The sequence below is a fragment of the Urocampus carinirostris genome, chromosome 5 (genome assembly GCF_059441175.1).
Source record: "Urocampus carinirostris isolate Australia breed hairy pipefish chromosome 5, RoL_Ucar_1.0, whole genome shotgun sequence".
NCBI lineage: Eukaryota > Metazoa > Chordata > Actinopteri > Syngnathiformes > Syngnathidae > Urocampus > Urocampus carinirostris.
The window spans coordinates 33,225,442-33,248,301 of NC_142353.1; the positions used below are offsets into that span (position 1 = coordinate 33,225,442).

Below are 22,860 nucleotides of genomic sequence, written 5' to 3' on the forward strand. Positions count from 1 at the left end.
TTAAGAGAAAACAGATGCTTGCCAAGAAAAGAGAAAAAATACCCACCTGGGTTGCAATTCCCAAGACATCTGTTTGGAAGTTTCTTCCAACACTACTACTTTATCAAAACAATTTGAAAGGAAATTAAGATTAATGGCGCAACACTGCCCCCATGTGACGATCCATGCGTTGCTGGTGATGCGGCAGATGAAAATGCATCTCGCAACATTTTATCGTTTCTGGTTTTTAATTGCTGACACGAAAAAAAAAAGAAAAGTGAGGAGGAAACACGACATTTACATTTATATATAACGCACAACCCCATTTTTTATGCTTTCTTAGCTCAAACTAAGAATTGAAAGTAACAAACATTGAATACATCCAGCCGTGATTCAAATCATTGACTATGAACACAATGCCAACACAAAATCAACTATGTATTTCATGTCTTTCAAAGTCGGATTCATCGTCAAATACACCAAAGAGTTGTTTCCCGCGACGTGCTTTTTTTTTGCATTTATTGATATCTTTCAGGATGCCTCCGTTTTCTCCGTTATCCATCATTCATCTCTGGTACCATGAATAAAACTAGTGTGATATGAGTTAGAATCTAATGTGTGTTACACATTAATATACTGAACTACTTTATACTGAGTTGAATTCAAGCGCATCATCTGAAACAACTGATTCACTCAGGGAAATCTCACAATACCCATTTTCTCCTTGGATCTATACGATTCACGTAGGTCACCCTTTTCTACTTAAATACAGTGAGCGATTTTAATGCCTCTTAATTGATCGTTCTTTGCAAAATGAAACAGTCAAGGCACATTTTTTTCATGGACCATTTATAATCAAATCATAATAGAAACACTAGAGTGCTACTGTTGTTACCGTTTTTTTCTTTGCACAAAAGAATTGACATATCCAGGCTAGGCATATTACATTCGGAAGACTCCGAAACGTGTTTTTTGTGTTGGCGCGTTAAGCGCGGCGCTCAGACTCAGCCCCAAAACCAGGCGCGTGTCGGCAGGATCGATAATTCCATCGTCCCACAACCTGAAGGGAAACATAAGGCGTCAAAGGTTAAAACTACAGGGATTCTTGCGGGTGGTCAGTTTCAAATATATCCAGGAAGTCTCTCAGTAAGCATTTGAAACAGGAAATAGAGCAGTTTGAGTTTGGCCTCACTCGCAAAAGAGAAAGAGATGGAAGTTCTCACTCATTTTCCACGCTGCTTTTTATCTCTAAATAAATCATGGGTAGGAGTTGTTCTTTTTATAACACAATTCAGTGGTGTCGAAGCGGTGGCCTGTGGGCCAGATTGGTCCCACAAACAGATTAAATCGCGAGACAACGCTGAGAGAAGAGCAAGAGAGAAACGAGCTGCAGATTTAAATATGTGCACTTGATGTCGCTAAAGCCAGGCAGCATTCACAAAGACACTATCTGCATTTTTTCTACCTGTTTTTTTACACTTTTTCCCTTGTTCTTTTTCCTCTCGTCTCTCTTTCTTCTTGTTCTCTCATTTTTTTCTTCCGCTCTCTTGCCAGGTCTGTCTTTGTCTCCTTTCCATCTCTCAATCACTCCTCCCACCTTCTCCCACTGTTTTTCTACTCTCTCCCTCTTTTTCTCTTGTACTCTATCTCTTTTCATTTCTTTCCCTCTTTTTCACCCCCTTAGTTTGGAATGCTCTTTTTCTCCCTCTTTCTTTGTTTTCTATCTCGCTTTCTTCCCCATTTTCTTTTTCTCAATGTATTTCACTCTTTCTCTTACGTATCCTTACATTAGATTTTTGTCTTTTGTCAAAGGTTTACATCTTCCACATAATGGATAATTAATTCAATTGGGATATGCTATTGACGAACAGATTACATGGTCATTTAAAAACTAAATTCTATTTTGGTGATATTTTTTTCCTTAGGGGCTTTTTAAATGAATGACTGAATTTACAGGTTATGTTAAAGAAAAAAGAAACCAATTTCGTTTCCAATTACAATTTACCACATGGAAACCCTACCTTCATTTTTTTGATTGGCCCAAAATAAATGTCCATAATTGATACGTAATACTTGCACTAATAGACATTACTTAGTGCCCATTTAGGTATAACATGCATCTGTTGTCATGGGTGCGACTCGTGGGGGGCGATGGCGCTTCACATGAAAATGCCATAAGAACTAATGCCAACTTGTCTATCACGAGGGAAGAAAAAATGCAATGGCAAAGTAACACCACCAGAGAGCAGTGTCATTTTCACTTTAAAGTAGACTTCTTCGGAAACAAGGCAACAATTTCAAGCATTTCCAAGCACTTCACCAAAAAGTCAAGAGATTTTTGATCCTTGAAAACACAACATTAAAGTTTAAGCATTTTCAAGGATTTCAAGCACCCGTACGAACCATCGTATCTAAAAAAAAAAAGGAAACAAAGGGATACGTTTTTTTCATATGACAGCAAGAGTATTACATTTTTTTCACAAGAAACATCACCTGGCGCTAGAGTAGTAAGGACTTCCTTCTTCTTCAAATCGCCGCACTATCGGTTCCTTCATGGCAGCTTCCTGCTCCGCTGTGAACTTTAAAAAGGTTCAAAGATTATAAAATTGTGGCCGGGAGGATAACATTTGCAAAAAAGACCTGCAATTTGGTTCTCATTGAGCTCCTCATTGTGTTCACATTGTATAACGTCTAATCATGTTAATCATCACTAGCAATTGTAGGTGTCATTTTGCAGCTATTAAAGCTCTCAGCACGTCCCCCACAGGACATTTAACACTTTTTAATTGCAGCCAACGACAGCGCTAATCAGAATCATTACAGCATCGAGTAATGGTGTAATGGCCATCTTCAAATAAAAGGTGTCAGCGCATTATGTTTATGCTTTTGGCAGGACATCCTGATTGGCTAACGGTAGCCTTTTGTTACCTCCTTTCCCTCCCTGGCACGCTGATCTTTGGTGATGGTGGCCAGGACGGTCGCAGCTTGTTCCCCACCCATGACGGAAATCCTGGAATTTGGCCACATGTAGAGGAATCGGGGGCTGCAGGAAGAAACAGGCGCTCAGTCAGTCGCTGACGGTAATGGAAAACAACAAAAGGTACAGAAAGTGATTTTTAGAAAGCCTGCTGGGAAAATTGCCAGTCTGAAAGCGTTGTCGTTCGATTACAAAATAGGAACGTCCACAAAGCACACACGAAAAAAAAACACGTCGAGCTCATCTCCTAAAAAACCCAGACAATTGTTATTTTCTGGGACTAAAACAAAATTGAAATCCCACAGCCTAGTTAAGAGGATTTTCATCACTGGAGGGGGTCGATACCTGTAAGCCCGTCCGCACATGCCGTAGTTGCCCGCCCCGTAAGAGCCGCCGATGATGACGGTCATCTTTGGCACGTTGGCGCAGGCCACGGCCGTCACCATCTTGGCGCCATCTTTGGCGATACCTCCGGCTTCGTACTCCCTTCCCACCATGAAACCTGACAAGGAAGACACAAAATCAAAGTACAAATTCAATAGATGAGGTTAAACATGTTTCACTCATTCAAATACGATTTCAGAAGCATTGTCCCTGAATTCCAAAATGAAAAAAAACCCTTTTTATTAAAAAAAAAATATAAGAAAAGGCTTGGCACTGCTCGTCGATAAATATCAAGCCTATTGGAATGATTTCAGTATGATGAATCACCATTAGATGGCAGGAGTGACTTTCATTAGAAATTTTATCAGATATTTGTCCACACATCGTGGAAACCCAACTTCCTAGTGTTGCTTCCTGTCAGAGTAACCAAGATATGAATAAGTACTGACAGTTAACGCTTCAACAGAGCTTTTTTCTATGATATGATTTCTATGATCACTTCGTTATCATTGGAGCAGAGAGGACGTTTTGTGCACGTCCTCAGGAACATAATCGACATTGTGACCGAAATGTCAAAAGCTGAAAAGTTCTTGCTAAGTTAATGCATAGTACAGTTTTCTTGGAATAACATGTAATTTTGCAAGCAAAGCACTATTGTGTTTATGGAAAGCATTGTTTAGATATTGGAGCCATCACAAATGCAAAAAAAGCAATAATTTGAAAGTTCAAATCCTCTCACAAAATGCTTTTTTGGTAAGGTTTTCTTGGAAACAAGAGTGTTCAAGAAAATTAAAGTTCAACTGCTGTTTGGTAAATGACGGTTGAAGCTATAAACAAACTTCTTGTCCTATGTCTATATAGCTCCAAGACAATTTTTTTGTAGATCTTCAACAATGAGTTAAAATGGCAAAAAATGGCTGTCATGACTCTCCCCATTTGAAAAACATCTAGCAATGAATCATTTAGAGTTAGTTTCTTTTTGGGGGAGGAATTTGTTTTTTCCCTTTAATATAGTAGAATTACATAATGTATATTAACTAATGATGTAACAATAATCAAAATGCAGTTTCAAATATTTTCAAAATGCACAAAGTTCAAACCTCCGTGCTTTACTTTTCCATTACATTTATCAAAATTTAGATACAAAGTCATTGTAGTAATGTCTGCACAAGGAGAACATTTCACAGCAAAACGTAGCACAGTTTTGCTTTTGGGGCGGCAGTAGCTCAGGAGGTAGAGCGCTCGTCTTGGGATCAAGGGATCCCAGTTCGAATCCCGGCTCGTCCATGTTACATGTCGACGTGTCCTTGGGTAAGACACTGAACCCCTAATACCCCCTAATAAGCAGGTTAGCATGGCTGCAAGGCCGCTATTGGGAAATGTGGAGCACATTGTAAAGCGCTTTGGGAAGTCAATGACTTGAAAAGCGCTATATAAATGCAGATCATTTCATTTCATTTCATTTCAGTAACGCGTACCAGCCACAAGGAACTGGTATGTATCCAAACTTTTATAAGCTTTAAATAGGGATAATTCTATAGTATCGTGATACGGATGGTGTGGACTGAAGGCAGACAGGACGATTGGATTAGACTGTATTGCTCGGTACCTAGTATTGCTAATCCTATCCTCAGTTTCTCTAAATAGTGCTTTCTTACAAAGTGAGCCACCTCATCAGACAGCTGCACAATTTTCATTTGACGAGTCATTGCCAATGGTGTTACATAGTATAGCTGTTTTTGTTGTCTACTCTTTACAAGCCTAGTCCACTGTTTACGACGGGTGACTACCGTCAGTCATGGTGTCGTCACGTGTATGCAACGGTCAAAAGTTAAACAGAAACTCAAAAGAGGGAGAGAAGACATCAATGGATTTTGAACTTGTGAGAACAGGAGAGGAACTAAACGTCACACTAGAAAGACAAACCTGATCTAAAAGCCCTCCCCTGTGTCCTTACTTTTTATCAAATGTCCTAGGTTACAAAAGCAGATCCACCCTAAAGAACAGTAACATGATTGGCCAATACTGACAATGATGTAAACTGTTCATAATCGTCAAAACGACCCAAAAAACAGTGCTCAATAAAAATAAATATAACTAACTGGCATCCTTTGCACACTCCTTTGCATGTGACCAGTATAAAAAACAGAATAACATCACATATGGTATTTATAACAGTTGCAAGATATATATTTTTCACAGATTTGCGTGCTTGTTTAGGGTGGTGCTACTTATTTTATTGAAACAAGAGCATTGTGGCATTTTCAATATTTTAATGAATCAATCAAACTGTATTTGTATAGCACTTTTCAGGCAAGGGATTGCGACTCAAAATACTGTATAAAATATTCAATGGACACTATACATCTGGCTTGGAGACAAATACACTAGGTATACTACAACATACTACGACAGTAATACTATATTACAGAGATACTACAAAAACCCTACAGTAATTACTACAAAACCTTTTTTACATTCTAAACTGTTAAAACGTATCCTTTTTTGCAATTATCACTATTCCTTGATCAATCGTGACATTTTCTTGATATTTATTATTTACTTTTCAAACAATGGCTCATAACAATAACATGTTCTTGGATAATCATGGTTAAAAACATTTAAAAATAAAAATGGTGTCTTTAAATACCCCTTGGAAGTCCCAATTTGGTAATTTTATGTTTTTTTCCAAAGCCCTTAGGGGGGGGTCTGCTATAAAATCAATTTACCGGCCAAAATACTTGGGCCCAATCTCATTACTGCCACTTTCACCAATCCTCTTTGTCTTGTTTATCATCCACAAAACCATTTAAGAAGAAGACACACCAGCAAGTCAGCACTCACCTGTTATGTTTTGCAGGAAAATAAGGGGAATGTTTCGCTGACAACATAATTCGATGAAATGTGTGCCCTAAAAAAGAAAAAAACGGCCGGAGTTAATCCACAGCAAAAGGAGTGTCCAGACATGCTCTTAACATCTTTGTTTATAAGCTCCGTTCTAATTACAATGCGCTAACAAATTGGGGAACTAATTATCATCCACTGGCACAGTTAATCGTTTCTTTGCAGCCTGTCACTTTTTGAAAAACACAAACAGCTCTGAGTGCAGCATTTAGCGCCGCAGTCGGTGCCGGCTGCCTTTTTCGGCGACGACAGCGCGTCTCCCGATGCGGGCGCGCTATTGATTTTCCTCGGATGTGCTTGCCGAGCACATTTGAGGCACCGTGCCCGCCGCATTCAACAGCAATCACGCTGATAAAACACCCAATGTTCGCACTTTCACACCGAGACGGGAAAATGAATCAGTTTTTTTCCTTTACCCTTCAAATCGAACGGCAATTGTGAAAAGAGCGCCAGTCCGTAATGACACATTCAACGCCTGGTCCATTTAAAGGGCGGTTACAGTTCATCTCTGTTCAAGGCAGAATCGCCTGGCAAATTAAGTGAAGGATGTTGAATGAAAACGGTCGGTGGCTTTCAAACGCAACGCCTTTATGATAGCGCTGGGGCTCGGACAAACGCAATTAGAGAGCTTATTGTAGCGGGCCCCTCCGCTAAGAAGGGTCATAACAAATCATCTATTAGGGGGAGGCGCTCTCATGAGAGGGATACTGGTATTCATTGTTGGAAGCAGCTCGTGTTCCCCTGGGAAAGGGCTTACTCAACTAATGCGTTAAAGTCCTTGACACTTGGAGAACATTTCGCTCTCACTCTTTAAAAAAACTTTCACATGATTATGCCGGGTTGAGGCTTAAAAACACTATTTTACCTTTTTGGCAGATTCTGAAAACAGCACTCCGTTGTTGCCGATTATTCCGACGGGATAACCGAAGATTCTGGAAAATCCTGCGGGTAAAAAACAACGTTAAAATGGCAATGACCTTGATTCAGGTCATTTAGAAAAGGTCGTTTCCTACAAGGAGATCCATATGTTCATCTTTGACATTTTTTTATTACTCACACAGCCAGTGAGGGGTAATTAACTCGTGCTAGGTGAAAAGAAATGGCTATTGGAGGCTAGAAAGTCGGACTGCATGATTTTGGAAAAAACAGAATTGGACCACTATTGTAATTTTGATGCGCTTTTCGATTTAAAAAGAAAAATGCATTTTCTATGCTAGTTTTGTTTTATGTAAGTACTTAACTCTCCTGTTGACCTCGGGTCAAAATGACCTCCCACTGAGTTGTTAAAATCTCAAAACAATCCCCTTTAATGATATATTATTTAACTTTAAAACTTTTCCTAGATTAATCCCATCAGTAGAAAAATGAATGAGTATAAAATGGTCTTTAAAATGAAGACAACACGAGGGTTAATCAGATTGACAGGCTTTAACATTAAGAAAACAGCACCCTCTTCTGGGGAGGTTTGTTATGGTCGCTGTATGCTCACACAAGGCTCAAACCGCAGTGTCTTGCGATTACTCAATTGCACACAGCGCAATATCGATTACATTTCGGTTCGTGCAGCCCTCCCACAAAGTAAGTTTTACAACGGCCAAGGTTTCAGCTTAGAAAAACATGGGAAAAAAAACATCCATCTTGGTATGTTATTTGTTTATGTCAGGATAAGGAAAATAATTGTGCAATGCAATCCAAAGGTTTTATTAAACATGTAAAGCTAATTGTTTGCATAGTTTGTGGCATTAATCACGTCTTAACACCGAGTCATGATTTCGACACGAGGAGGACTGCAGGTCAGAATGTTTACAAAAGTTCACAATTTTAGTGGAAGTACAAAAATATTTTTTCTTTTGCCCATATTTTAGCAGAAGTCTAATCTTAAATGTCAGGAACCTGAAATTTTGCTACTCTCTACCACCATCTGCTGGCTTTAAAGTCATGATCGCAACCTCAGTCGGCTCATTCCTCAAGTACTAATAAATTGTTGTTTTCTCATCTTTTTGGGTGGTTGGGTTTGCGTGTGGGCTGTATTTGAAACAGGCCTTTTCTAACTTTTATAATTTTCAGGCTACATTTACAAACAAAAAAAAAAGTAACAAGAATGAAATCACTCTCCACCCCTGCTTCTTAATGTGCTGCGAATCTCAGAACAGTGGTGCTAAAAGTAAAAAAATATAGGCACATAGGCACAGTGGAATTTTTCATAAAGGCTCATTGAATAGAGTAGAGCATTGTTAACAATATTTTACTTTCAACCTTTTGAAAAACATCTCAAACGACGCAGCGCACCTTTAAACACCAAAGTTTTAATGTACAGTGAAAAAAAATCTTTTATCTCTGATACCACACAGAGTAATTTATTCATTTGTTTGTTTAAAAATAGAGAAACTAAGATATTAGATCAGATACACAATTATACATTTTTTATCAATCAGTCCGTAAGATAACCGACCCACGTTGGCTCTAGGAAAGTCAGGCGAGCGCATAACACTATTATTAGTATAGTTACCAACTTTAATTGGCAGTTTAAATATTATCCATCCATCTGCACTGCTTATCCTCAGTAGGGTGGCAGGGGAGCTGTAGCCTATCCCAGCTATCTTTGGGCAGTAGGCAGGGGACACCCTGAACTGGTTGCCAGCCAGTCGCAGGGCACACAGAGAGGTAAGTAAGCTCATTATATTATTTTCAGACAATTTGAATACAAACTCTTTATAATTATATTTCAAAATAAAATAAAAATAATGAGCAATGTATTTAAAAATCTATTTTTCTTCTGGCGTACCTGTTACTAGTGTGTCTCCATAGAACGCCTTGAATTCATCAAATTTACTCCCATCAACGATTCTTGCAATTACCTGTGAACCCAAAACAAATATGTTGAGTACATGCCGGGTAAACACATGAATTGAAATATAATTTTAAAAGGTTTTTTAAGTATTAATTTATTTCCAAGCAGTGAACTGGAAATTGAAATTTATTAGACGATTCCGTGTAAGACAGGTTAGAATAGTAAACAATGCACCCTACTTTTACAACTTGGTATTAACTTAACAACAGAGCATTAACATGATTTTAAGGATATATAGTCATTTTAAAAACGCATATACAATAAAAATGGTAAGCTTTTTCCGCTAATCAGTGACAAAGAGTGGTGATGACCTCTATGCTAGAAAAACTGCTAACATCTACTGTGATAGAAACGTGCTCCACTCATTCGTTTGCCTTTTCACAAAAGTACAATTTGGCTCTTTGGTATGTAACAGTTTTTTCCTCTTGGAAAAGGGAATGAAAAAAAAATGTGCAGGGAGACGGCATAAAAAACAGCCTTCTATCTGTGAATTCAAAGTACCTCTCTGACATCAAAGTTGCGTTTGAGATTGTCGCCGACAATACCGTAGAGTTCATCTGAGGGGTAGAGCGGTGCTTCGGTGGGCTCTGTAGTAACCTGGAAGACGCCACAGCACGCGGTCAGACCGTATCATGCGGCACGCGATTTGACGTCTTCGGGACTTACGTCGAGATTTTTTTTGTAGTTGAGGCTTCGTACGGCCTTCCGCGCTAAATGAAGGGCGTGGTTGTCGTCCAAAGCGTAATGATCCGTCACGCCGGACTTCCTGTGAAAGCGTGAAATCGATAGGAGAGGTGTTTGTTATCTGTCCGGTGAAACTATCTCAGATTTTGTTATGACAAATGATAACATGTCCTATCTTACTTTTGCACAAAAAATGATAAGACATTAGTTGACCATTTTGAGGGCTCTTCGACTTCTTACATCTGGAATATATTTAAGGATTTCAAGCACCCGTATGAATCCTGATAATTACTCTGATAAGAACATGATAAAATAGTAATGGTAAATGGTCTGCATTTATATAGCGCTTTTTAAGTCAATGAAGACCACCCAAAGCGCTTTACAATGTGCTTCACACTTACCCATTCACACACACACACACCAATAGCGGTCATGCAGCCATGCAAGGCGCCTACCTGCTTATTGGGGGCAATAGTAACAACATAGTATTATGATAAATTGTCATACTGGTAGATCTTTGCGCTAATCAGTAAAAAAAAAAAGTAGCTCACAGCTTCAAAAAGGTTGGTGACCCCTGCACTAGTATATTTTTTTCTAAAAATTGCCATCTTGCACCTGCAGTGAAGATCAGCACCTCCGAGATCCTCGGCAGAAACTTGCTCTCCAGTTGCTGCTTTCACCTTAAAGCACAAGAAACGCGATGCATTTTCAGCGAGGATTGGCAACAAATCACATACAATCCACCGAGATCATCATCGTCGGAGTCAATTTGCAATTGCAAAGAAAAGTACCAGTGGAGGACCTCCGAGGAAAATAGTCCCTTGCTTCCTGACTATGATGCTTTCATCTGCCATGGCGGGGACGTACGCCCCACCAGCGGTGCAGGAGCCCATCACCACGGCAATCTCAAGAGATAAAAGACAGCATTTTCAAAAGCGGGAACGTGGCTCAAAGAGAAGAAAAAAAAACTTGTTGAAGTGAAACATCAAGTGAGAAGAGACGCACGCAGTGTTACCTGAGCGATTCCCTGGGATGACAGGCGGGCCTGGTTGTAGAAAATACGCCCAAAATGATCTCTGTCTGGAAAAACGTCTGCTTGTCTGGGAAGATTGGCACCTCCCGAGTCCACTGAAGTGATCAAAAACATCTTGTGAGCAAATTATATATATTCTAAAATACTTCTTTTATGGTAAAAAAGACTGTTGTTCCAGTTTAATTTTTTTAGATCTGTCGCACAAAATAATCAGCAAAACCAAAATCACACAAAAACCCAAACCTATCTAAAACCCAAACAAATCCCTCAAAGCCTCAAAACCAAAACTAAAAACAAAAGAAAACCAGACTTAAACCCAAACCAAAAACCCAAAAGAAAACAACGCAAATCAAGCCCAAAATAATAACCAAAAACAAAACCTAAAATGGAACCCCCAAAAAACTAAAGGAAAAGAAAAATAAAGAAAACAAAACTAAATCTGAAACCATTTTTTTTCCCCTCACAATGGGTTCCAAGAAAGTTCATGATAAGGTGATGGAAAAATGGAAAACGGTGACCACAACAATTGAGTCAAAGTAGGAACTTATTGTGGAAGATGAAAATATTGTACGAGTGCCTGCCATTGAAGCACTGCTTGAAGTGACAGTAAATTGTTTAAAGTGTTATATTTCTACCGTTTTAACAATTTTAATGATCCTTATTAACTACACAATGAGTAATTATTGTTATTTAGGTACACAATTTTATGTATTTTAGGTAAGAGCTTCTTTAAGTATGTGGCTATGTTTTCTGCATTTGAGCCGCAGCTTGTCATTAGGATGGAATGCTGGGTCCACAAGTCAGACCAATTGGGAACCAGTGAATTACAGCACAACGGCGACCCCCAGTGTTCTTAGATCAAAACGCTGCGAACCTACGCAGTTTACGTCGTATTCTATTCATTATTTCGGTAACAACACATTAACTAAAATAGTGATTTGATTTTGGAGGTCACAGGCATAAATTTATGAGCATAGACGTTATATATTCTTACTAAGAATCAACTTCTTTAAATAAAGAAATACATTACACTAAATAATACAATTTTTGCATGTCTTTCTTAAAGCTGAGTTGAGGGTTGTGGTTCCGTTTATAGAAACTGCACCATATTTATTTTATTTTAGTTACCTTAGTAATTACCTAAGTAGATGCAGGGCAAATGGTTCTGTTGTGCAATTTCTTGTGCACGAAGATGCTTCTTGACTGTAACCGGGTAGTACGTCCCACCTTTTACTGTGGCATCATTGGCAACGATGACACATTCGACCCTGCTCAAGACAAATTACAGGTTAATTTCAATGACAACATTTAAATGTCGAATTATATAAAAACAATGAGGGGTATTTAAATACAAAGGAAGAGAGAGGTTTGAAAAAAATACAGTAAGTACACATCATTGTCAAAATAAGGTGAAGGCAAGGACCAAAATGTATCCCTCCCATCCTTCCAATTTCAAATTCAAAACATTCAGCTCTTTAAACTCATTTTTGGGGACGTTTTGAACATTTCCAACATTAGTATTTCACAAAATTTCCCGACCATTCTGGTTTTTGCGTCACCCACTTCTTTTTCTTCAAAATCTTTTGCATTTTTGATGGATTTAAATCATCAGCATTTTAAATGATTCCACTTGTATGAACTATACCGTTAAATTCACTATTTTTAAAGTTGCAACAATGTTTGCAGTCTTAATTCCCATGGTTCCAAGTGCTAGTCACTACTTTTTGTCATTTTCAAGACTTTACGGTACTTTTTCATACTTTTCAGCACTTTTTAAGTATGTTTCAGTATCCTTTCAAAGTACTTTTCAGTACCCTGTTTTTTATGGATTTTTATAATTTTTTTGGTATTTTTATAAGTTTCATAACTTGTATAAGCTTCTGTCTACACACTTTTCTATTCTTTTTGTAATTGTTAGTACCTTTCAGTACGTTTTTAGTATTTTTCAGATCCTTATTACACTTTTTGTACCCCTGATACTTCTTATTAGGTTTTCATACCTTTCAGTAGGTTTTAGTATTTTTCGGGACTTTTCATACTTATTGTACCTTTACATAATTATTATGAGTATTTCCATACTTTTAGTTCTTTTTCTTACTTTTCAGAACTTTCATACCCTTAAGTTATTCATACTTCCATGCACTTTTCAGTACTTTTTAAACTTCTCACTACTTTTCAGTACGTTTTGTCCTTTTTAGTATTTTTCACTACTTTTTTGTACTCATTTTACCTTTTCATACTTTAAAGTAATTTTGCCACTAATAATTTGTACTTTTCAGTTCTTTTTCAAACTTCTCACAACCATACAGGGCTTCTCGTACTTTTTTTTGGTACCATTTCATACTTTGAATTAAATTTTCATAATTTTTGGTACCATTTTGTACTTATACGTTTTCATATGATTCATTAGTTTTTCATACTTTACCAAACTTTTTCACACTTTTCAATACATTTAAGTACTTTTAATTTTGTATTGATGACTTTTTCCTTTATTATTCAAATCTTTCATGCAACATTTTTATGTAGTTCAAAATTATTCCACTTTATTTCCGGTTATGCAGTCATGTTTCCAATACTTCGACCAAAAAGTTTCATGAAGTTGTACATAAATATATGAAAGACAGTCAACATTAGAGAAATGAATTCCCATGTTATGGTCCAAGTTTAAATTTAAAAGGTTTAACTCATACCTACTGAGACAATAACAGCGATTTTATACTGCCCCACACTTACCCAGAAACGCGTCCAATCCCAGTGATCATTCCGCCTGCAGGTACCTCTTCTTTTCCATACAACTCATATGCAGCAAACTGGGAAAATTCTAAGAAAGGAGCACTGAAGAGAAAAAAAAAACATATTAATAAAGACTATAACTTTTTTAAACAGAAAAATGACCAAGAATGCAATTTAAGCATTCGCCTATCACCGTCGTAAATTGAGCAGGAAGAAAGCAAGTTAACCAGATATACCCTGGATCCAGCAGTCGATCGATGCGTTCTCTTGGCAAGAGTTTACCGCGGGAAGTGTGAAGTTTTCTGGCTTTTTCTCCCCCGCCTAAGACCACAAGAACAGAGTTAATTCAGATTCAGATCTACTTTATTGTCATTCTAGTACACGTGTATACAGAACGAAATGTCGATACATCTGACCCGCACAGTTTCCTTGAATGTACAGATATAAATAAAATGTATTGAGTTGGAGTATTGAGTACTAATAATATACTAAATAATTATGGCTATGTATAGTATTTTACAGTAGCGCAAATAGTGCAAGAGGAGCAGCTAACCAGATGTCCAAAAAGGGCAGTCAGGTAAACAAGTCAGGTAAACAGTAGCAATAAAACTGTAACAATAACGCTGTAAGTACAATAGCTATTGAAGCTTAGAAATCACTAAGAGGACCTCATCATTATACTGCAGTGATGGAAGGGAAAAATACCAATCAGACAGAAATCAAAGTTTTGAAGCATCATCAACCACAAATGCTAATAGTCATGACTTATTCCCACCCACCTAATTTAATCTTCTCTGCCCGGCTCTTCAATTCATCAACAAGAGCCTTCATCCGCTCATAATTCTCCTGAAAGATAAAAATGTGATTTATTTGTTGAGTGATCAAATCAAGACTTGCAACTCAAAATGCTGTAGAAAAGCATTGAATGTACAGAAGGAAAATATCCCCCTTCCCATCCCCCATTAGTAATGGCAAATAAAAAGATATACTCACACAATAAGGTTGGAATATAAATAAATTTGGAATATTTTGCTATCTCAATGTGTCCCGCTACATATTTTTCTGGCATTATCTTCAACTAACAAAACATAGAAATGTTTTGTTTTTTTTGAGTGAAAAACTATGGTGTGACACATGTACAGTATTTTTTTTAAACATTTTGGCCCAAATCCCGAGTGACTTCCAGTAAAATGCAAAAAATAAAAACAAAAGGCAAAGTGTGAGTAAATGTTTCATCAACTGACTCTGATGTTATTCTTTTAAATCTCCCAGCCCCCAACAGCCCCCAAGACATTTTGCATTATTTACTTTATTAGTTATATTTAACGTTGATGTTGACTGTGCATTGTCTGTTAATGTCCTTACAAGATTCATTGCAGCCTGGTCATTCTGGAAGTAAGATCACCTCATGTGCGATCCCTTCTCAAAATGTTATTATTTTTCTTATTCCGAGGTTGTCCCTTGCCATCATGCACGTTTCAGATGAGGGGTTCTAATGGAGGTCTGTGCAGCCTTTCGACACTTTTTGACATTAAGGGATAAACGCATAAATGAGACTTGACAAGAAAAATGTAAGAAAAAATAAAATAAAAACATTTTAAAGACAAAAGTTTTGCTTGGACTCAGGCATTGATGAAAATGAGGCAATTGCGGCAACATTATTGATGTATTTTTTTCTCTTTTTTTACAATTGCACAAGTTCAAAGGAGATTTAATGGGGTAAATTTCCTTATTTTGACTCACTGTTGATCACTGTTTTGACTCTCGCATTAATGTTACTATATGCCAATGATGTTGCTGTTCTTTGATGTCCACACATTTTAAGGATGATCTGTTTCGTAATCTTGAAGTTTTTAAGAATGGAGCTTGGAGGAGAGCTTGAGGAATGGAAGGAATCTTCTTATCCGAGAGCTCCTCTCATGGACCTCTTTACAAGTTCCAAAATCCATTGTTGTCTTCTCGCCTTATATTGGAGTGTCTATCTAACTATCTATCCATCTACCCTGGTCATATCCCTTGAGAGGGGTGACCAACAGCAAGACAAACACATACACAAAAACAAAGAAAAGAAAAAAAGGAAAAAAAGTTGCAAAAAAACACCTAGAGGAAAAAAAATGAGTGTCTACTAAAGTTAAAACTACCAACTATAACATTGAAATACCTACAAAGCCTACAAGTCCCTTAATACAACGACTAACAGGCTCAGAGACAGTTTCTTCCTCAGAGCCTAAACAAGCACACAAAACTGAAAAATATCTTGCTTATGTATATTCATATTTCATTTCTTTTTTCTTATTTTGTACAATGCTGTAGCTAAATGCCATTGCAAGATTTTCTGATGTAACTTGTGCCTGTCTACCGGCACCACATTGTGAATATTGCCAATATGCCAATATTCTTTTTTTTTTAGCTTATTTAATTATTGTAAATGTTTTATCACATGCTTTTCCTGGAGTGCAATGCCCAATCTCGTTGTAAACATTGTTCACTACGTTGTTTTCAATGAGAATAAATATTTTCATATTTATAGACATATATTCTACGTGATTTGTTCGTTTGTGACTTTATAATAAGGCATAGCACAAAAAAAACAAAGGGAAAAAATGAATATTTGCACATACAATAACATGTATGTCATTTATGTAAAGTAAAGCAATTACCAGAATGATCACTTTTGATTTGATTAATTACCAGTAAAAAAACAACTTATAGTGGAATAACAGTTTTCGTGGAAATCACATTCTTTATTTATCCCCATAAAAATAGTTAATCTTATCCAGAGTCCTGTAGATGTTTTGACAGTTAGCCAGGATGCGGCTAGTTTGTAGCTAGCATGTAGTTCACCTGGTAAACGTCGGAATGTTTGTCCGGCTGAGAGCCGAGTCTGGCGACTTGGTCAGCATGATACGTCCTCGCATAAGTCAGCGGGATACTCCTGCAACGAAGCAGAAGAGGCTTGACCGTCTGAAGAAGCATTTTGACGATAAGTTCTAACTCAACGCGAAGTTTTTTTTCCCCTTCGTGTTTTTGCTAGCTTAGCCTAGCGACATTCTTGCTTGCTTAGTGCTCAAAGTGATAATAGAAACCGAGACTGCCTCTCGTGGTAGTTAGAAGTAGTGCATGTAGACGACGCATTGAAAAGCAAAACAAAGTTGTAACGCTTTATGAAAGGGACAGTTTGAAAGATTTGACCACTAGATGTCACTGTATTGTGTAGTGCAAATGAAAAACGAGTGCTAAAAAGCTCGAGGGAGTGTGACCATTTTCTGGACAAAAATTCAAGTCAAGTCATGTTTATTTATATATTCTTTAATCACAAGAAGTCTCAAAGGGCTGCACGGACCACAGACTACAGACTATTATTACACCATCCCCTGATCTCAAACCTACACGAGGGAAAGGAAAAAAGTGAAAAGAAATACAAAAAAAGGAAAAGGAGAAAAATGATAAATAAATAAAGAGGAAAAACGTAAAAAATAAGAGGGAAGGACAAAAGCAGAATAAATAAGGAAAAAGAAAAGGAAGAAAGAGGAAAAGTAAAAAATATTTTTTAAAACGGCAAGAAAAAGAACAAATAAAGTAGGAAAAAAGAAAGGAGCAATAAAAGGAAAAATGAGAAAAAACAAAAATGAATAAAAGAAAATAAGAAAAAGAAAAGAAAAACAAATGAACGAATAAACGAGGATAAAATAAAAGAGGAAGAAAAGAACAATAAAAAGTTAAAATACAAAAGGAAAAAAGAAAGACCGATTGTTGTTTTTTTGAAGTACATGTAGCAGCAAGATGGCTGCCAATCATGCCAGCTCCCTCTTTGTGAGCCTCATATCGTACCGAACAAACGCAAATTTCTCAAATGCATGGTAATATAATAGTTCACGAATTTTTGTTCATTATTTAAGTCAAAATGTTTATTTTCTTAAGTGAAAGAAGTGTTCTATCCGCTAGAAGGCGTTTAAAAACACACACTGTCCCTTTGAGGATAACGCCACGAAAAAATGACTTATTTAATAAACACCGTTAATTGTAATATTCTGTGAACAATTCATCATATAAACTGAATTTTAACCAATTAATAGTTTTTTCCAGTATTTTTAAATATACTATATATCATATTATCTATTGGTGTATTAATTTAATTATTCAATGTATTTATTCCTAAATGTTTTTTCTATGTTTGTCTTTTTGTCCTTTAGGTGTTAGCAACATTTTATATTTTGCGATCATTTTAAAGAAGAATATTTAAAGTTGTGTGTAAGTCACCTTTTTGCCGAAGGATGGCGACAAACTTTTGCTTAACATTAAATTTGGATTGTCTTTATTGTAATTTAAAAAAAACGGAGTGGATATTGTTTACAACGAAATTAGACATTGCACTCGATAAACACACAATAAAGACTCAAAAAATTGAAAAAAAAAAGAAAGTTAGGATAAATCCGTAATATAAATATAATAGTATTGCTTATAGACTGAACTAAGTCGCAATTTTATGAGTTATACGGTACATTTATAAATATATTTTGTAATTTGGAAATTTGGAAAACAAAAGCATTAATGTAGTAACTATTTAAAGTTTGTCTTCATTGTCGAATTATTGCAAATTCAGAAATCAACAAAATTACTTTGGGTGTAGGTCGCCTGTTTACATTTAGATGGCGCCAAACTATTGTTTAACCTAAATTTTGGTGAAAAAAAACTGAAAGGATCAATTAAAAGAAAAGATACTGCCGAATGTCCCAATACCTTCGATGCCTTTATGCTCTTGCAGAAGAGAACTAGTTGTCATGATTACCGATGTGATGCGCCAACTGCCTCAGATTCTGATTGGCTCCCTGTCACTATTTAAACCCACGTCTATCTGTAACCGGTTGTCAGTCCGTCTGCGAACCTCAGTTTACTCTAGGCAAGCTTTTTCGACCCTGACTCACTCCTGTTTTTGCTCCCATGTGTTCCCCGGCTTCGACTCGTTTTTTGATTTTGACCACGTCTACTCTCCTCTCCTGGCTTTCGACTTGTTTCTGATCCCGACCACGCTTTTTGCTCTCCTGCCCCGGCCACTGACCCGTTTTTCCCCGTTCCTGACACCGCCATCGCTCGCAACGGAAGTCCCACTTCGCATTCAGAGTGACCTGCTTCCTGCGCCCAGTGATAATCGGATCGTGTGTGCAACCCTTTCCTTTCTTCTAATAAAACTGAGTGGGTCCTGTCTCCGTTCTGGTCGTGACCTTAGTTCAATTTTATCATTCACATTTTTTCTACATTATTATTGATTTAGTGTATTTTGTTTGGGTTTTACAATTTTCTGTATCTTTTTTATTGTTCATTATTCCTGCCATGTCCAAATGCAGTGTTTCTAAACTGGTAGGGCGGGACCCAAAAGTGGGTCACGGATCCATTTTCACTGGGTCACGGGCTTTTGCCTGGGCAAAGTAATGCTAAACAGACGACAGAAGGTCAATTCCACTCCTTAACAGTAGATGGCAATTGTGCCCTACTGGAGTCCCAAGATAGTTAGTGATAAGGGAAAGGAAAAGTAGTAAACAGTGACAACAACGATCAAGTCGGAGTAGGAAATTAATAAAAAAAAGGTAAATGGTGTATGTGTGTCTGCCATTAAGGTGTTCAGTAAATGGTTTAACAATGTAAAATGTATTTTTTTTTGTTTTTTACCAGCCTGTTAATCTATTCATTATATATTATTAATGTATTATTTTTTAAAGGTTTTTAACTTTGTAATTCTTTTTTTTTTGCACTGCAAAATCAAGAGCGTGCAGCTGGAACAAAATGCTGCAACTATGACAAGAAAGTGTGGTCATATGATCCCGATTTTAGCTAACCTGCATTGTCTCCCTGTTAGCTTAAGATGTGATTTTAGTTCTGTTGGTATTATACAAATCATGCATGGACTTGCTTCCTCATATCTTTCAGATTAAATTTCCTCCTGTATTCCGGTCCGGAGTCTTCGCTCTGAAAATGCAAGTCTACTAGTGATCCCAAGAGCCAAGAAGAAATCCCCAGGTTCAAGAGCGTTTTCCTGTGGAATAATCTGCGCACTGAGATTCGATCTGCAACTTCAGTAAAAGTGTTAAAATCTAGGCTTAAAACACACTTTTATTTTATAACATACTAATAACCTATATTTCACATTGACAATATATGCGGATTGTTTGTTATTGTAACATCTGTTGCAGCCTGGTTGTCCTAATAGGGGATTACCTCATGCGCAGTCCCTTCTCAAGGTTTCATCATTTACCTCATGTTGAGGTTTTTAAGTTTTTCCTTGCCCTCATGTAGGTTTTAGATCAGGGGATGGTGTCAGAATAGTCTGTGGTTTGTAATAATCTGTGGTCTGTGCAGCCCTTTGAGACTTTTTCTGATTAAGGGCTATACAAATAAACAGATAAAGCCCTCCAATTTTGTTCTACTAGTATAATGACAAGAAAGGCTATTTATTCACTACATAATTAAACATTTATCAATTTTGAGCTACATTCATTGTTCATATTTCAAATTTGTTTTAGAACGTGGCTATTTCAAAGGGCGTCGCTTATATGTGATGTAGGCTTATGTGCAAGTATATACGGAACTCAAAGTTTTGGATTTGCTTGTAATCTTGTTTTTTGAAAAAGAAATAAGGTAATATAATATACTGCCTGTTCTTTAAACGGCACACTACCTTCATTTGACAGATTTGCGGACATTGTGTCTTCATGTGGTTTTCAGCTTGTCAATTGGGTGGAATGGTGGGTCCTCAAGCATGACCAGTTGAGAACAAGTGTCCTAATGTATTTTATGTAAATACTTTATACTTTTCAGTTTCAAGAGATCAAATTTGCCATGTATGAAGGGCCCATAACTCGATTGCATGTGTCATGATTACCGATTTGAATCACCTGTGCCCGCTCATTTGGCGCCAGCCACTGCAGGCTATCTGATTGGCTCCCTGTCCCTTTTTAAGCCCGGTCCTGTTTTTCTCCTTTTGTAAGTCCGTCTGCGAACCTCTGTTGATACAAGGCAAGCCTTTTTGACCCTGAATCCCGCCTGTCCCATTTTTGCATCCGTTTTTCCACCTGCTTGTTTGTGTCCGTCTACGACCTGTTTTGATCTCGACTACGCCTGCTCTCCCGTCCCGTCTTACGACCCGTTTCTGACCCCGACCACGTTTTTGCTCTCCTGTCCCAGCTATCGAACATTTTTTCCGTCCCTGACACCTCCATCACCCGCTACGGAAGATCCACTTCCGTATTTGGATCACAAGCCGATTGCGAGAGCGACTTGCTTCCTGCGTCCAGCGCAGCCCTTCCTCTTTCTTTCAATAAAACCTGTGGTAAACGTTAAGCAATTGGGTCCTGATTCCGTTCTGGTCGTGACTGTATGTACATTTTTACAGCTCATATACACATGAATGTCAGCGTTAATCATGATGAGGGATGTAAATACAATAAGCCGTTTGATTTTAAATGAGTGGAGCTCACTCTTTTTAGGCACTTGTGGATTCAAACAAGAGTCCTTTGTAAGAACATTCCAGGCAACAGCGACACTTCCCCGTACGTGCCGTTTCTCATTTCGAAATGTGAACTAAAAAGGTTTTTAAATGGAAATCAGCTCGGGCTTAAAAGCTGCAAAAAGCATCCTCTTCTGACCCCGGCACGGCGTAGAGAGGCGGCCTCCATTTGCAAAAGTGGCGTCGGAGAGCTTTCCAAACGAGAGCTTTCAGTTCATTCCGTTCCTCCTCCAACTTCGGGCCGGCTCGCCCGTGAACTCCACTCCAACGGGGTCGATCCTGTTTTCTTAGCAAGCGAGCCGTCCTCCGCTTTTGCCCGTTCGGCCCATTCCACTTTGTGGCGACCCCTGACCTCCTTCTCGCAGAGCGTGGCGGTAGCTTGTCAGAATGGATGTCGAAACTTCGAAAAGCGAGCAGCTAAAGGAGAGCCGGAGAGCACTTCATACATTCGGGTGTCGTGAACGTGGAAATAATGCTTTAGGGATGTTGAATAAATGACATGGGAACTGTTCATATTCCTTTTTTTGTATACGATACCTCAAAAAATGTTTTTTTTTCTTAAAGCCCCCATAGCCTTACACCAGTACTAGGCGCACAACACAAATCACAAGATTAGGTAGTTGTCAAGGTTTGGCGCGAGCTGCTGCTCGTTACCTGATTGGCTTCCCTCCTATTTAAACTCAGTGATCTCATTTACTACTTGTCAGTCCATCAACGAACCTCTGCACTTGCAAGACAAGTATTTTGACTCTGTTCGGTATCCTATTCGTGTATCCAGTATTCTGTATCGATCCCGCTTGTCTCGTCCTGTCCGGTATCTTGCTCCAGTCTCCAGTATCCGGCATTTGTGTCGTCCTGTCCAGTATCTTGCTCCAGTGTCCAGTATACGGTTTTGATCCCGTCTGTCTCATCCTGTCCGGTATCTTACTCCGGTATCCGGTATTGATCCCATCTGCCACGTCCTTTTCGGTATCTTGCTCGAGTCTCCGGTATCCAGTATAGATCCCGTCGGTCTTGTCCTGTCCGGTATCTTGCTCCAGTATCCCGTATCGATCCTGCCTGTCCCGTCCAGTATCTTGCTCCAGTATCCGGTATCGATTCTGTCCGTCCTGCCCTGTATCTTGCTCATGTAGCCATTACCCGGTACCGATCCCGTCGGTCCCGTCCTCGCCGGTATCCGGTATTGATCCCATCAGTTCCGCCCTGTCCGGTATCTGCTCGTGTATCTGGTATCAATCCCGTCTGTCCTGTCTGGTTCGATCTCTTCTTCCCAGCGATCGCTGAATCGCTGGCGTTTGTATTACCAGTTCCCATAAAATAAAACTTGTGTGAAAATGTTACGCATCTGGGTCCACCGTCTGTACAGGTTATGACAGTAGTGCTTATTCAATTTACACGGTTAACCCTTAAAGTAACCACCTGCACAATTTAATTATTTCTATATTTAATACATGTCGTCTAAATATGTGATAAAAATAGACTCATATAATAAAGGTTGAATTTTGGTCTAGTCAAGACTGGTCTGAAAACACAGGCTGAAATTATATTAGCCGAAGTCGAGGCAGGTTTCAGGAAACCTCTACATAAGACACAAAATAGATGACTGTTGATGTTCGAGCCTTTAGCAAGTTGCGTTGCTTGTTGTTAGAAAATTCCGAGGCAGTTCTAAATTAGCATGCTGGCGCCAAAGATGTGGTTTCCAAGGTCACTGTAGAAACAATACCAAATATATCATAAAATTACCTTCCCCGTGCAAAAATAAATGGTACCACTCGCGACATGTGAGAACCAGCGAAGTAAACCTCCCGTTTGTA

The 22,860-nt window shown here is 38.2% G+C and overlaps 1 protein-coding gene across 1 annotated transcript; it reads right to left on the reverse strand.

Moving 5' to 3' along the window:
* Positions 1-208: 208 nt before the first annotated feature.
* mccc2 (methylcrotonyl-CoA carboxylase subunit 2) lies at positions 209-16,625 on the reverse strand. Its single transcript, XM_088335155.1, has 17 exons — positions 16,390-16,625; positions 14,325-14,391; positions 13,782-13,866; positions 13,546-13,647; positions 11,953-12,080; positions 10,795-10,907; positions 10,571-10,684; positions 10,395-10,459; positions 9,762-9,861; positions 9,597-9,692; positions 9,030-9,102; positions 7,110-7,186; positions 6,185-6,251; positions 3,302-3,458; positions 2,908-3,022; positions 2,473-2,558; positions 209-1,039 (listed from the first exon to the last, which is right to left on the reverse strand). Exons 1-17 carry the CDS (start codon positions 16,519-16,521, stop codon positions 922-924), a joined length of 1,695 nt encoding a protein of 564 aa, XP_088191281.1. The 5' UTR covers positions 16,522-16,625; the 3' UTR covers positions 209-921.
* Between the last annotated feature and the right edge of the window lie 6,235 nt (positions 16,626-22,860).